Source organism: Crotalus tigris, unplaced genomic scaffold (genome assembly GCF_016545835.1).
Source record: "Crotalus tigris isolate CLP2741 ecotype Arizona unplaced genomic scaffold, ASM1654583v1 scf7180000017987.690289119674:8195010, whole genome shotgun sequence".
Classification (NCBI taxonomy): domain Eukaryota; kingdom Metazoa; phylum Chordata; class Lepidosauria; order Squamata; family Viperidae; genus Crotalus; species Crotalus tigris.
The window spans coordinates 8,102,891-8,118,047 of record NW_024096758.1 but is presented as its reverse complement, the minus strand read 5'-3'; the positions used below and the strand labels follow the sequence as shown (position 1 = coordinate 8,118,047).

The 15,157-nt window shown below is 35.2% G+C and overlaps 1 protein-coding gene across 1 annotated transcript in view; it reads right to left on the bottom strand.

The window, feature by feature from the left end:
* Positions 1–15,157, bottom strand: part of RABGEF1 (RAB guanine nucleotide exchange factor 1) — a 61,868-nt gene that overhangs the window by 15,335 nt on the left and 31,376 nt on the right. The window contains exon 8 of the mRNA XM_039346328.1: positions 327–493. Within this exon, the coding sequence (XP_039202262.1) occupies positions 327–493 (167 nt within the window). The remainder of the gene's footprint in view (positions 1–326; positions 494–15,157) is intronic.

Genomic DNA, 15,157 nt, shown 5'->3' with positions numbered 1-15,157 from the left:
CTTGGGGGGGGGCATCATAACTTCAAACAGTTGCTAAGTGACTGGTCATTAAGCAAGGACTACCTGTATTTGGGCAAAAACCTCCCCTTAATCTTCTTTCACATAAAAACAATATAATTTTCTCCTTCTTTAAAGATAATGCTTATGGATAACTTCCCAAGCAGATCATAACTGAAGATCAATGAATATCCTACCTTCTATTTTTTTATTATTATTATTATTTGCTATCATCACCATGAAAGGCGCTTGATGCTCTACTTCCAGAATTTCACTCTTGCAGAGAAAACCCCAAATGAGTCACCAAGGCCAACAAACTCCTCACTTACCCGCTTGCGATGCATTGTGTCCAGGAATAGTTTGCATTGCTTGTAGACCTCCTGGCCAGGCTTATTGTAGGTCTTAAGAAATTCAATGAAGTCCTTGGACACTCTGTCAGTTTCAATGCTGACCTGCCTACTGATAGAAGGACTAGGCGCCTTGGCTTCTGGAACTTCTACAAAAAGAGGGAATAGAACACTGTTGGTCTATACCTTCTTGGTCAGAGGTATATTATGAGTGACAGAGGAAAAGAAGAAGCCATTTATTGTAGAAAAAAACACTCTGCACACAACACTTGAAGGCTTATTTTTTACTACTTGTAAGCTAAACTAGAATTTGCTGCTAATAAGACTTTCTCAGATGGAAACTACAACCTCAGATGTCTGCTGCATGACAGACACAATTTATCAAGAGTCAATTTTCTCCAGGTATCAATGTTTAATCAGACCTTTGCCCATGTCCTACTATTTTAGTAAAGTGGCTGGTTATAGCAATTAACTAACACATACTACTTATCAAATCCATTCTAAGAGGCAATATATATAAGCTGCAATCTTCCATGTATCACTGTGACAAATCTTGTAAAGTGTTTACGGAAGTAACATAAGGGACTCCATTAATCTACTATCACTTGTAGCATTTTTTGGAAACACTGCTTCTATCTTTGCTCAAGCTGCCATAAATTTAAAAGCTACAGCTATAGGACTATTTTAACACCTTCTGTTTCCAAGTAGGCACTTTATTTTGTTAGTTCTATCATTTAATTGAAATGTACAAGAACCTGGTTAATGGGATGTAGGTTAGAATAGGGACAGGCACCTTTGGGGGGGGGCAGCAAGCACCTTCAGAATATTTATAGCGGATTGTGGATACTCTCAATGTTGGCTACTGTAAAGGAGTAACCTAATCCCAAAACATGTTGACCAAAAGATAACCTAATAAGCTGTTCACTGCTGTTTTATAGGTTCCAAAATACTCTGTACCATCAAAGTGGTAATTTCTCTCTCTGTCTCTTCCCCACCCTTTTTTTTCTGGAAAGGCAGACATACTTCCAGATACAGATAGTCCTTGATTTACAACAGTTTAGTGACCGTTCAAAATTACAACAGCACTGAAAAAAGTGACATGACCATTTTTTCACACTTACAACCATGCAGCATCCACATGGTCACATGATCAAAAATTTGGATACTTGGCTACTGATATTTATGGCGGTTGCAGTGTCCCAGGTTCATATGATCAGCTTTCGCGACCTTCTGACAAGCAAAGTCAATGGAGAAATCAGATTCATTTAACAACCGCATTACTAACTTAACAACTGCAGTGGTTCTCTGAACAACTGTGGCAAGAAAGGTCGTACAATGGGATAAAATTCGCTTAACAACAGAAATTTTGGGCTCAACTGTTGTTGTAAGTTGAGGACTACCTGTATTGAATTGTACCCATCAAACATTCTTATCTTGTAAGAATAGCTGTATGGCTTGTATGGGGCATGCTTATGAATAAATGAATCTAATAATTAAAAGCAGTGTTAAAGGCTTGTGCTGTGCTTTGAAAAATGGCACTTTCTCATTTAATTTTTATTTAAAACAAAGATATAATTTCAGAAAATATAATATATGGCAGATGTACATTATCATCAAATAATCAAAACATCTACATTAAATTATGGTAAGGGATTAAAAGAGACCTTGAAAGATGGAAGAACCTAAAGCTATCTTGATTAGAATATATTACAATTATTAAAAAGAATGTATTATCAATTTATTTCAAATGGCACCAATCAGAATTTCAGAGAGCATTTAACAAGAATGGAGGTAATTGCAGGAAATCATATGGCTTAGGACAGTGGTGGCGAACCTATGGCACGGGTGCCAGAGGCGGCACTCAGAGCCCTCTCTGTGGGTACGCGTGCCGTTGCCCAGTCCTAGGCCTTCAGCTGGGTTTTATAAAACCTTTTCACTTTAGGCCTCCGCTGCCGTGTTCAAAAAAAAAAAAAAAGGTTCAATCAGTCAATTTCAATTTTTCGCGGGGGAAAACAAAGATCTTGCAAAGTTGGAATTAATTGAACTTTTTAGTCCCACCCTGTCTGCCGTTATCACAGTCACGCCCACCCAATGGGCCACACCCACCCAATTGGCCACACCCAACCAATGGGCCAAACCCATCCGACACTCGACGATGCATAAGTGGGTTTTGGGTTGCAGTTTGGACACTCAGTCTCTAAAAGGTTCGCCATCACTGGCTTAGGAAAAGACTTAAAATCAAACAGAAAATCCTGGAAGATTGCAAAGGGAGAGGCGGCATTGATCTTCCAAATTTTAAAGTGTATCATAAAGGCAGCTTCCTCTCATGGATAACAAAGTAGATAAAATCTCCGAAAAGCAGATTGGCAATATTGGAAAGAGCTGACTTAGCCAATGTTCTTCACAGATACTTATGGTACAGAGATAAAAAGAGGGACAAAAACTTAAAAGGACATATTATTCAAAATTTGATAAAAGTATGAATTTCCACAAGGAATAATAAGCTCAAAAAATTTCACCTCTAGCTTCTCCTTCAAATCTTTTTCATGTTGGAGATAATTACAGCAAGAAAAATATAATTACATATGTAGATATGGTTCGCTCAGATTCTACAAATAGACTAAAAATACAGCAAGTGCTACTTAGCGAAGGCTGGAATCCACCATTGTTGATGTATTTTCAAATAGTCAGGGGATACAATTAAATCTCAAGAAGGAAGGGGGGGGGCATTAAGAAAAACAGAATTTGAAATGTTAATACAAACCCGATACCACCTGTTAGGGCATTTTATATTATGTAAACTTTTACTGAAATATAACACTGAGACATAACAAACAAAAAAAATGGATGCAAAACTTTAAAGAATAGTTAGAACACAACAATGGGAAGAATTATGGACCTTATCTATAAAGCCCACACTAAATTATAACAAGAAAGGAAGAGTGGTATATAATATTTTACAGATGGTGTACAACTTCATCAGTAACATCTAAGATAGACAGATCATACTATAATAAATATTAGAAATGTCATGAAACAGAAGGAATAATAATAATAATAATAGTAATAATAAAGTTGGAAGGGACCTTGGAAGTCTTCTAGTCCAACCCCCTGCTCAGACAGGAAACCCTGTAACATTTCAGATAAATGGCTGTCATTAATTGTTCTCTATCTGTCACAAAATTTCTCCTTAGTTCTAGGTTGCTTCTCTCTTTGATTAGTTTCCATCCATTGCTTCTTGTCCTGCTTTCAGGTGCTTTGGAGAATAGCTTGACTCCCTCTTCTCTGTGGCAACCCCTGATATATTGAACACTGCTATCATGTCACCCCTCATCCTTCTCTTCATTAAACTAGAGTGACATACCCAATTCCAGCAACCGTTCCTTATATGTTTCAGACTCCAGTCCCCTAATCATCTTTGTTGCTCTTCTCTATACTCTTTTTGAAGTCTCAACATCTTTTTTTACATCGTAGTGACCAAAACTGGATGCAGTATTCCAAGTGTGACCTTACCAAGGCATAGTAAAGTGCTATCAGCACTTCACCTGATCTTGATTCTATCCCTCTGTTAATGCAGCCTAGCACTGTGTTGGCTTTTTTGGCAGCTGCAGCACACTGCTGGCTCATATTTAAGTGATTGTCCACTAGGACTCCGAGATCCCTCTCACAGTTGCTACTATTGAGCAAGATACCACCTATACTATACCTGTACATTTGTTTTTTCTTGCCTAAATGTAGAACCTTACTTTTTTCACCATTGAATTTCATTTTATCAATGATATTGAATGTCTAACTCTAATGTTTTTAAAACATATTTGCTTTCTATAATACTCTGTGACATTGTTCACCATAAATTTAAAGTATATTCTTTTTGTCCTTTACAGCAATATTTTATATACATATAAAAGTTATGTTTAAAATTTTTCATTGCCTATTTCCCTCGAGCTTGAATCAATTATCATATTTTTCACCACAGAAATATCATTTCATATAGTACAAATTCAAATAATACAATCGTTTCCTGTGATTCATTAATTGCACTAATGGAGATGTACCTGAAGGGGAAAATAGCAGGTGTATAAAAAGGAAGAAATCAGAAACCCAATGGGTTTTTTATTATTTTCTGGGGTGTTTTTTTTTCTACTTTTTGTTGTTTTAATTCTTCTTATATATGCTCTGCACATCTATTTTTCCTTTCATTAACATGACACAGACACACATTAACAATACAATGGAGATTTTGATATTAAATAATCAGCAAGGCAAAAACTTTTATTATATAACAAATCCTTTCATGCACATCACAGTTTTTTTTTCAATGTTATATTCAACTTTAGATGAAAAAGCAAATAATTGAACAATAGTTAAGTCCCAACAATTTCATTGTTAGCTGCTCCCTTAAAAACTCTTTATAATGGAGATAATTACAGTAAGAAAAAGTGTAATTACATACACAGTTAGGGTCCACCCCGATTTTATTTATTTGGACTTGCAGGATCCAATCTGGGTCGGTCACCAGGACCAGAGGTTTAGTCTTCCGAGCTTTTGGACTCATGCTGGAGCCCATCCTCAGGAAACTCCTCTCTACATTCCGGTTGAGAGAAGTTCCCCACAGATGGGGCCTCCAGCACAAGTCCAAAAGCTCAGAAGACTAAAACCTCTGGTCCTAGTGACCAACCAAGATTGGACCCTGCAACATTATCCTGGGACACATATATTTGGACATTTTTTTAATCCCACTTTTATTAATTATACTCAAGGTGGCGAACTTACTCCTTCTTCTTCCCATTTTTCCCCATAACAACAACCCTGTCAGAGGGATTATGCTGGTCCAAATAAATCCAGCCAGCATTCATACTGAAGATCACAAGAATATAGTAGATTAAAGACCCAGCAAGAATTACCTGGTGAAGGACCAAACATAGCATTTAATTTTTTTAATTAATTTAAAATAAGAATAAATTCAGTAGCACAGGAAGCCCGAAAAGGAGGTGTTAACAGGCACCATATTGCCCATTCCGCAATTTAGTATATGTCGAGGGAATATCATGGAAAGCAGCAAATGAGCCTATATTAGCCAAACTATTCAATGAATGATGCATCCACTGGAAATACTGAAGATGAGTCTTTGACATGACAGGTAATAAAAGGGGCAATGAAATGCAAGAATGTCAATTTTGTTGACTATAAAATATCTAGCAAGGTCTATGGATCTAATTTATATTCAGTACACTAATGTATTTGAATACATCCCTATCCTAGGTTAAAATGCATAGTATTTGGAGCCCATCCAAAAAGAAACAAAACACAAGACTAAAAAGGTTGTTTCATCTAAACAGCAGCACCCACCTTTCAGTTGGCTAACCAGAGCTATTCAGAATGAAGCACACAAGATGCAAATGTAGCAGGATGAAGGAAAAGAAGCAGGAGACAAAAAAAAATAAAACACAAAAAATTTTAATCAGCACCTCACAAATGCAAGCCAAACACTAATGCATCTAACATAGAGAACTAATGATTAATGTGAGGACAACAAAGAAAGAAGAATGCTGAAAACATTTATTATGAAAACATGGCAGCTTACTTCACATTTTTCAGCAGGTAGGAATTTATAGGGTTGCTGACAAGTGTCTGGACGCAGAGAAGTCTGATACTGTCATAAGCTGCCATGATTCAGCAGCATACAAATTGAAGAAACAAAGAATACTTGGTTTTCATTATCCATGTGTTCACAAATGATTTGTTACGTGCATATGCAAAAGTTTAAATTCTTTTTAAAATTTTAAGAAATGCAATCATTCACATGGTCATTATGATGGCAGGTTACTATACTCTTGGGTTCATCCTATGTGCTAGCGCAAAAAATCAAAACTATAACTGAGGCGTATGCGAGTATTTCAATCACACTTTTACTGTATTTTCCTTTCCTTCTTCAATTAATTTAGCTATAACAAGAGATACTTTCTACTGATACAACACAATACACATCTTCTATTGATGACTTGGAACAATCTAATTGGCTTGCTTCCAAACACTCAAGGAACCCCAAGACTATAACTCCTAGCCAGTATGAAGTAATGCTGCAGACAGACTCAAGGCTGGGTCCAAAGATCCCAGATCTTATACAAGATTTGATTAAGCAACTGCAAGAGTTAAGTGGCTTTTAGCTAAGCTGCATATTTTATGCAAGGGATGGCAGCCTTGTACTCAATATCTATCTATCTACAGTATTTTGGCAGACTACATGTCCACAATCTTAGGCTTATATAATTCTTTTTATATTTCCATTTCAAAAGAAGAAACAGATTCCAAAACAAAGCTTGCATTGCTAAACAGAAAAAGGAAAACTATGCTGTTTTCCAGTATTTCCTAGGACAATTATTAATTCCACATGCCTAAAATTGTTCTGGAAGAGCAAAAAAACCAAACATACAAAAACAAAAAGGTCAAAGTCATGAAAATGTCCAGCAGAGCCACTATAAATGGCTTTTTAAACACCACTGGTTTTCAATTCCTGCCGGGAAAAACTAATCACAACATTTGCGGGGTACATGATCCAGTTCTGCAACTATGACCACTGCAAACTATGGTCAAAGTGTGCTACACCAACCTAGGGTGCAATAAAATGAAAAATGACTTGAAAATACGCACAGAGGAGATCAGCAACCTATTACACTTGATATCGAATTGAAGCCTGTGGATACACAGGTAGGATATCTTTCACTGCCTGATAACAAACAGTGAGATGACTATCTTTTTATAAGCATGGTTGAAAGTCAGACCTTTGTTCTGATCGACAGGGAAAATGGATCCAGCAACAAAAATGTTATAGTTATATTAATGACATACTTCAACTATTTTCCAACAAGGAAAATATTATAAAAGGCAAATAATAAATTAATGGTACATGTTACTAGTCTGTTACATTACTTAGAATGGCAAGTCCTTGGTCAGAGGCTACATATTATTCATTAGAAGATGCTTGAGGATACACAAGGGAGATATATGGCTTTCGTGCCCCACTGATTCTATAATCCCATGCAATGTAGCTGGCTGTTTTGGAAAACAGGCCATTATATGAGATATAGCTTGACCTATACTATGCAAAGCCAGGTAAATGTAATGTATGCAATAATACATGTTTAAATACTAATGATTTAGCCTGATCCACCAGCTATTTTGGTTGTTTTTTAAGCCTAATTCAAGGTGCTTACAAAACCTAATACATTACTTATATATAATCTGCCCTCTGCTCTTTTATCTTCGTTGGCTAACAAGATATGTGTCATCCTTTTAAGCGACTTGCTCCACTGCGTCATGACAACAACAATAGGGTCTAAGATAGCAGGCATGTCAGTCTGATGAAGTTATTGGCTACCACTCATCTGCTTTTATTTATTAGATTTATATTTATATTTTATATAATTATTAGATTCTTGTATGAGTCATATATATATATAGGACTCCCCCCCCCTCAAGTTCTCCCTAGTCCAACAATCCCTGTGAGATAGTTCACTTAGGACAGGGGTTCCCAACCAGGAGTGCTCGCACCCCCTGAGGGTACAAGACAATAGTCTAGGGGATGCGAAAACTTGGCTTTTCAAAATTATAGTGTATATGCATAATTTGTTGCCGTTATTTCAAACTTTTGCAAGGGATGCAAGAATATATCAGAAGTGTTCTAGGGGTGCGGGGTATAGAAAAGGTTAGGAACCTCTGACTTAGGAGAAGCTTCCATGGGTCTCCCAGGTCCTAACCTAACTTTTTAAGCATCACATCTGCTAACTGAAGCTGTCTCATTCCTAGAAACTGAACGACATGTATATTGATAAAATGAATTGCCTTTAGAAGACAAATATAGAAGGTTAAAGTATTCACATCTTTCATGTTAACTTCTGAACCATCCAAATTTCTGCATTATAATTATGCTATCTTCTTCACAGATAAGTGACTGGGACCTGTTGCTGAAATTGGGTATGTCTAGTTTAATGAAGAGAAGGACTAGGGGTGACATGATAGCAGTGTTTCAATATCTCAGGGGTTGCTGTGAACGCTCCAACACTGGAAGTTTTTAAGAAGAGACTGAACAGTCATTTGTCTGAAATGGTATAGGATTTCCTGCCTGAGCAGGGGGTTGGACTAGAAGACCTCCAAAGTCCATTCCAACAATTATTACTATTACTATTACTATTATTCCTCCTACTCCCAGAAAAAGTCAGATTTTTCAGTACTATCAAATATTTAGGTATTCTTCTTCAGCACTATTTTCTTAAAACTCTTGGGCATTTTTATTCAATTCAGTAATTTCTAATAATGCTAGAATACATTTCCTCTTCACAATCTCCATTTAATATATCCTGGCTATTGGAGATACTATTTATCTGGAAGACTGCAAGTTGGGGAAGGTTGCATTTAGTTTGTGAGAGGGCAACTAAGCCTTTGAAAAGACCAACTGTTCTGTGAGTTGAGCTCTACTTCTTGTGACTTCATGGACACACCCAAACAGTTCTCTCAGCACTATTATGGAAGTGGGTAGCAAGTGCTTTCTTTGAGGCCACCTTTTGACTTCCCACAGTTCTGGTATTTCCCAATAGTCAATATTTGCAGATTAAGATGGCCTTCAGTAGCCTCTGACCCTAGACAAGATTAGCCAAATGCTTCTAACTGCACGTCAGAGTAGTCAATATTAATTTTTTTAAGATGCAAAATACTCTTTGCAGTCTCCACTGTCTTTTTTAACTGCATTTTTAAAAAAGGATGTGACAAATCAGCTACACAGGATATTTAAAATGTTATTACTTACTTGGTGTTTCACATTTATAATGTTCGAGAAAATGAACTTCCATATTATGCTGTGCTCCTGATGCTAACAGGTAATTGGGCAAGCTACTTGAGATCTCTGGAAGTTATAATTGAAAAAGGCTGAGTGAAAAAGTAAACACTAAAAGTATTTGGGTTTTATTTTTTATTATAGCATTAGATGTGGGAGGTGGAAAGATTGGTACCTCCAGCACCTTCTGGCTGAGTTGATATTAAAAAAAGAAAACCTGACTACATACAGAATAAATTGTTATGACAGAATTCAGAAAAAAAAATCTTGTATCTTTCATCAAAACTATCTGGCTTAAAAAATATATAGAGCAGCCAGTCTGAACAGTCTATAAAAAAAGCACTTGGCAGAAAGCTGAAGGAAGCCATAAATAATCAGCCCAAATGAATGAAAATAAGGGAAAACACCACGGCATGCATTTGAAACTATTTCTGTTAAAACTGGATCTCACTGTCCTCATTTTTGAAAGACAGTATAGTAACAAGAATTCCAACAAAAGTGTTTTTTTTTAAAAAATTGTATTTTTTTTTTTACTATACAAACAGCCTCTTTTTTTTTAAGAGTACACATCTAGTTTTGGATGGAAAAATATGCTGAAATTGTGTGGATAATCTCTAGTAAAATCTTAGAAGCAAGAAGAGTAATCAACTGAACTTCTTGTAATCAGAGAAGATAGAATCTTCCAAAAGCTAGCAAAAAATAAATTTGTTTCTATGTGATCTCTAGGCATTTATTTGATGCCAATTAAATGATTAATCAAAGCAAAAAAATAGAGCATGTATGAATTACCTGCCAAGATGAGGAAACACTTATTCAAGTCTTCACAAAGATTCTCTTTTGTTGCATCAAAGAAAGCAATCCGAGCCCCTCCAGCAGTTAAACTCATTTATTTCTCAAAATACATGTGACTAATTTCTGTTGTCCCACTGTTTATGGCCTGAGCAACATTTTGATCTAATTGTTTTCATCTCAAGAATTTGCTTTTTCAAAAAAATATTTTATTAATCAAATTTATATAGTTAAAATTAAAATATTTAGATTCTAAATTATCAAGACTTTATCAATTTTTAGCTTTGCTTAAATATTGATATAAGGGTTCCTTTATAACTTAACCAAGCAAGTATTTAAGTAGAATTCACAGTATTTTCTGTTGAAGGGAAAAAATAGGTTTAGGTTCCATATTTATTTATTTATTTATTTTAAAAAACACCCTTCTATTGTCTGTACTTCTCTGTAGCATATCTATTTAGGTCTGGAAGATACGGTAAGTTACTCGTGGTATAATTCTAGCTTGGATTCTGCAAAGCCACTAAAACAAGCACATGCATGGACTGACCCTCTGTGCTGTATTACCTTCAGCAAGAGAAGCAAGCTCCCAAGACGGAGTAAACATCTCCTTCAAATGCCTTAGAAGATTATCAGCACTGACTTCTTCCTCAGGTTGTTCAGGCTTAAAACTGGATTCCTGAATGGCTAGAGCAAATGCAAAACAGCAAGCAGGACAGCCACAGGCAATAGGGGAAATAAAGAAGGGAGGCAACGGATCTATGGTTCCTGGTCTGATCTACAGAAAGAGATGACAGTGTAATAGCTTCGACATCTGGTGGTCAAGCATTTTGAAAGTGATGACTGAAGAAGGGAAAACATATTTCAAAACATGTAATAAGCGCAGAATGAAAACAGGCAATTTTGGGGAAACATGCAACAAGCTCTAAGGTAGATTTAATATCCCAAAATGCACATGCACATGAAAGATGTTAGCAGCTAAGATTAACACAAAAAAAAGCAGAAAGGAAGTGTTAAAGTGATGACAGTGAAATGACAAGATTTTAATCACAGCCACTGAGCAGATAGGCCAATGTCTAAGAATAATTTTCTATTCTTCCTTGTATGCCTATCTGAACACCCCACCTTCAAAACACTTCTCTGGACTCACTTCTGTTGCTGGATTTATGGTAAGCTGGCACTTTAGCCTTTCCAGTTGTAGTTCTAAAAGTGTTTTGTTTTGTTTTTTCTTCCCAAAAGCAACTGGGCTTTGTTTTTGTTTTTCTGAAAATGTTTCATTTCTCATCCAAGAAGTTTCTTCAGTTCTTGGATAAAATGAAATATTAAAAAAAAAAATAAGAAACACCAGTTGCCTTTTGAAAAAAGCACCCTTGGGACTGCCATGAGCTGGACGATTGAGAATTCCCATAGACATTTTTCAGCTGTAGTAGACAGAATTTGAAATAGTTTTCCAAAATGTATGTTTAAGTCCACCACTGCTTATTTCAATCAGCAGCAGTTTTATTCCAGAAGCTGTTGTCTGAATGGTGTTGTAAAATTAAATTTTAACTGCTCCTGAATTTAATTGATAGTTGCATTTTGCCAATTAATTGTTCCTAACTGTTGATTTTTGTAAAAAATATATGACAAATGGTTATAAAATTAAGTAAAAAGTACTTAAACACAAATCAAATTTGACAAATGTTTAAGCAGTCATATAAAAAACTTAATATGTGGCTTTCATATGCTATTCATTTGTGCTGATTTTAATAAGAAAAGGGATACAATTACCTGCTTTCATCACAAGAAACTTTCATTCATACAGGCCCCTTAAAATTACTGCACAGCTGTTGTTTTTCTGTGTTTCAGAACTACCTTAATATTTGTGCATGCTAATATCTGCTTTGTTCAAATCTTTGAGTTTCTTCATATCAAGCCCTGCTCAAGCAGTTTTGTAAGGACAACAAACAAATGTAATAAAATCAGCCTCTTAAATCTTCCTTTTTTCCTTATTTTTTTCTCTTCTAAAATTGACATTATCTACTGAAAGATTTGATAAGAACCCTTTCTTACTTAATCTAGAGCCCTGAACTTTAAGCATTCATTTTTATTATTCACATGACAAAACATGACACTGAATTATGGCTTAAGATCTGTGACTTGCTTGCTTCCAACAATTTATTGCTCAACATGTTTTTATCAGTGATTTATCATTTGAAGGTAGCTCCCTATCTGAAAGTCTTAAACCTATGATTGGTTATCCTAATGACCCTTGGAATGAAAAACCCCTCAGAATTTCAAAGTAATTGTTAAAAATGTTTATTCAAATGCAGGACATAAGATCATGAGAATTTCAAAGCATCTAAACCAGCCAGCTCTTTCACAATTGAATAACTATAAGGGACACCTTTAACCACAGTATTGACTACTGATATTCCTCAATATTACCAAAACTAAGAGATTGCAGTTCATTCATATATGTCTAGTTTAACGAAGAGAAGGACGAGGGGGGACATGATAGCAGTGTTCCAATATCTCAGGGGCTGCCACAAAGAAGAGGGAGTCAAGTTATTCTCCAAGGCACCTGAAGGCAGGACAAGAAGCAACGGATGAAAACTGGTCAAGGAGAGAAGCAACCTAGAACTAAGGAGAAACTTCCTGACAGTTAGAACAATTAACCAATGGAACAACCTGCCTCCAGAAACGGTGAATGCTCCAACACTGGAAGTTTTTAAGAAGAGACTGGACAGCCATTTGTCCGAAATAGTATAGGGTTTCCTGCTTGAGCAGGGGGTTGGACTCGATGACCTCCAAGGTCCTTTCCATCATCATCATCATCATAATTATTATTATTATCTTCCAATATACAAGTAGTCCTCGACTTACAATCATTTGTTTAGCAACTGTTCAAAGTTATGACAGCACTGACATATGACCAGTTCTCACATTTATGAGTGCTGTAGTGTCCCGGGGTCAGGTGATCACCATTTACAAACTTCCAAAGAGGTTTCAGACAACCAAAGTCAAGGGGCGAAGCCAGATTCTTTTTTTTTTATTGAAAATTTTTTATTTTTTTAAAACATACAATCATTTATAAAAATACAATAAAATTTTAAAATAGAGAAACCTCCCCCTTACCCTTCCTCCCACCCCCAACCCCCCTCCCTTCACTCCCCACAGCAGAATACAGGGTTAAAAAAAAAGAAAATTATAATAATTAAGAAAAAAGAAAAAAAGAGAAAAAAATATCATAATTAACCTTTAACTCCATAACCTATAAAACAATTCTCTATAATATTTGATATTCATTCATAAAATAAATGAAACTTTTTAATTCCATACTTTTTCTGAATATAATCTATCCACCTTCCCCATACAGTAATATATCTTTCTTGTGTATGATCCTTTAAATAAGCAGAAATTTTTGCCATTTCTGCAAAACTAGATACTTTAAATATCCATTCTTCTAAAGTAGGCAAAGAATCTTTCTTCCAATATAAACCTACTAGTAACCTTGCTGCAGTTAATAAATTCAACATCAAAGTAGTTTCTTTTTCATTTAAGTCAACAAAAATACCAAGTAAAAATAGTTGAGGAGTAAACTTTATCTTTTTTCTAAAAATCTTTTGAATGTTCCACCAAATCATAATCCAAAAAGCCTTTACTTTTTTACAGTTCCACCAAATATGAAAGTATGTCGCATCATTATTGCCACATCTCCAACATTTGGGCTGTATGTTGGAATACATACAAGATAATTTTTTAGGATCTAAGTGCCATCTATAAAACATTTTATAAAAATTTTCTCTCAAATTTTGAGCTTGTGTAAATTTAACATTTCTTATCCAAATTGTCTCCCATAAATCCAATGAGATCGGCTCCTGTATATTCTGAGCCCATTTAATCATACAGTCTTTAACCAATTCTGTTTCCGAATCTAACTCTAATAAAACATTGTATATTCTTTTTATATGAGCCGGACCTTGGTTTTTAATCTGAATAACCAATTGTCTATCTTCTAGTGTTATTCCCTCTTTCTTGTCTACAGTCCATCTATCCATTATTTGTAAATATTGAAACCATGACTGTAAAATATTTTGCTGCCTTAATACATCTAGGGATTTCAAATGCCAATTCGAACCAGAACAAATTAACAATTCTTTGTACGAGATTTTATCAAAATTTGTCCCCTTAGAAGTTCCCTCAATTGCATGTCTGGGAATCCCCCAGATAGGTATTTTATAATTTAATCTATAATAATACTTCTTCCAAACACGAAGTAAGGCATTCCTCAAAATATGTGATTTAAAAGTCCGATCAACTTTCTTATTAAAAATTAAATATGCATGCCAACCATATATTAAATCCCAACCTTCCAAAAAAAGAATATCCATATTTGTTAAATTAAGCCAATCACTTAACCAAGTTAGGGCGGCTGCATCATAATATAATTTCAAATTAGGTGCCTTAAGTCCCCCTCTTTCTCGAGCATCCTGTAATATCTTAAATTTAACCCTTGGTTTCTTCCCGGCCCATATAAAATTATTGATACCCTTTTGCCATTCCTCCAAATTTGCCTCTTTTTTAAGAATAGGTATCATCTGAAACAAAAAAAGAAACTTTGGTAGAACATTCATTTTTACAGCTGAAATTCTCCCCAACAATGACAATTGCAATTTTTTCCAATCTCTTAAATCCTTTTGGACTTTTGCCCATAGTGGTTCGTAATTGTTCTTATACAATTTTCCATTTGAAGCAGTTAGATATACTCCCAAGTATTTAACCTTTTTTACCATCTGAAAACCTGTGGCTTTAATCAAACTTTCCCTTTCTTTAACTGACATATTCTTAGATAATATCTTAGTCTTATAATTATTAACTTTAAAACCAGAAACATTCCCATACTGTGTTATAAGTTCTAATAAACCATCAATCGCCTGATTCGGCTGTTCCAAAATTAAAACCAAATCATCCGCAAATGCCCGCAATTTATACTCATTCTTCCTTATCTTTACACCCTTAATTAACTTCGATTCCCAAATCTGAGTCAATAAAATTTCCAATGTTAAAACAAATAACAATGGAGATAATGGACATCTTTGTCTTGTCCCTTTTTGAATATTAAAATTCTCAGTCAATCCCCCATTTACAACAATTTGTGCAGATTGCTGCTGATATATAGCTTTAAGTGCATGTAAAAAATTATCCCCAAAATTCA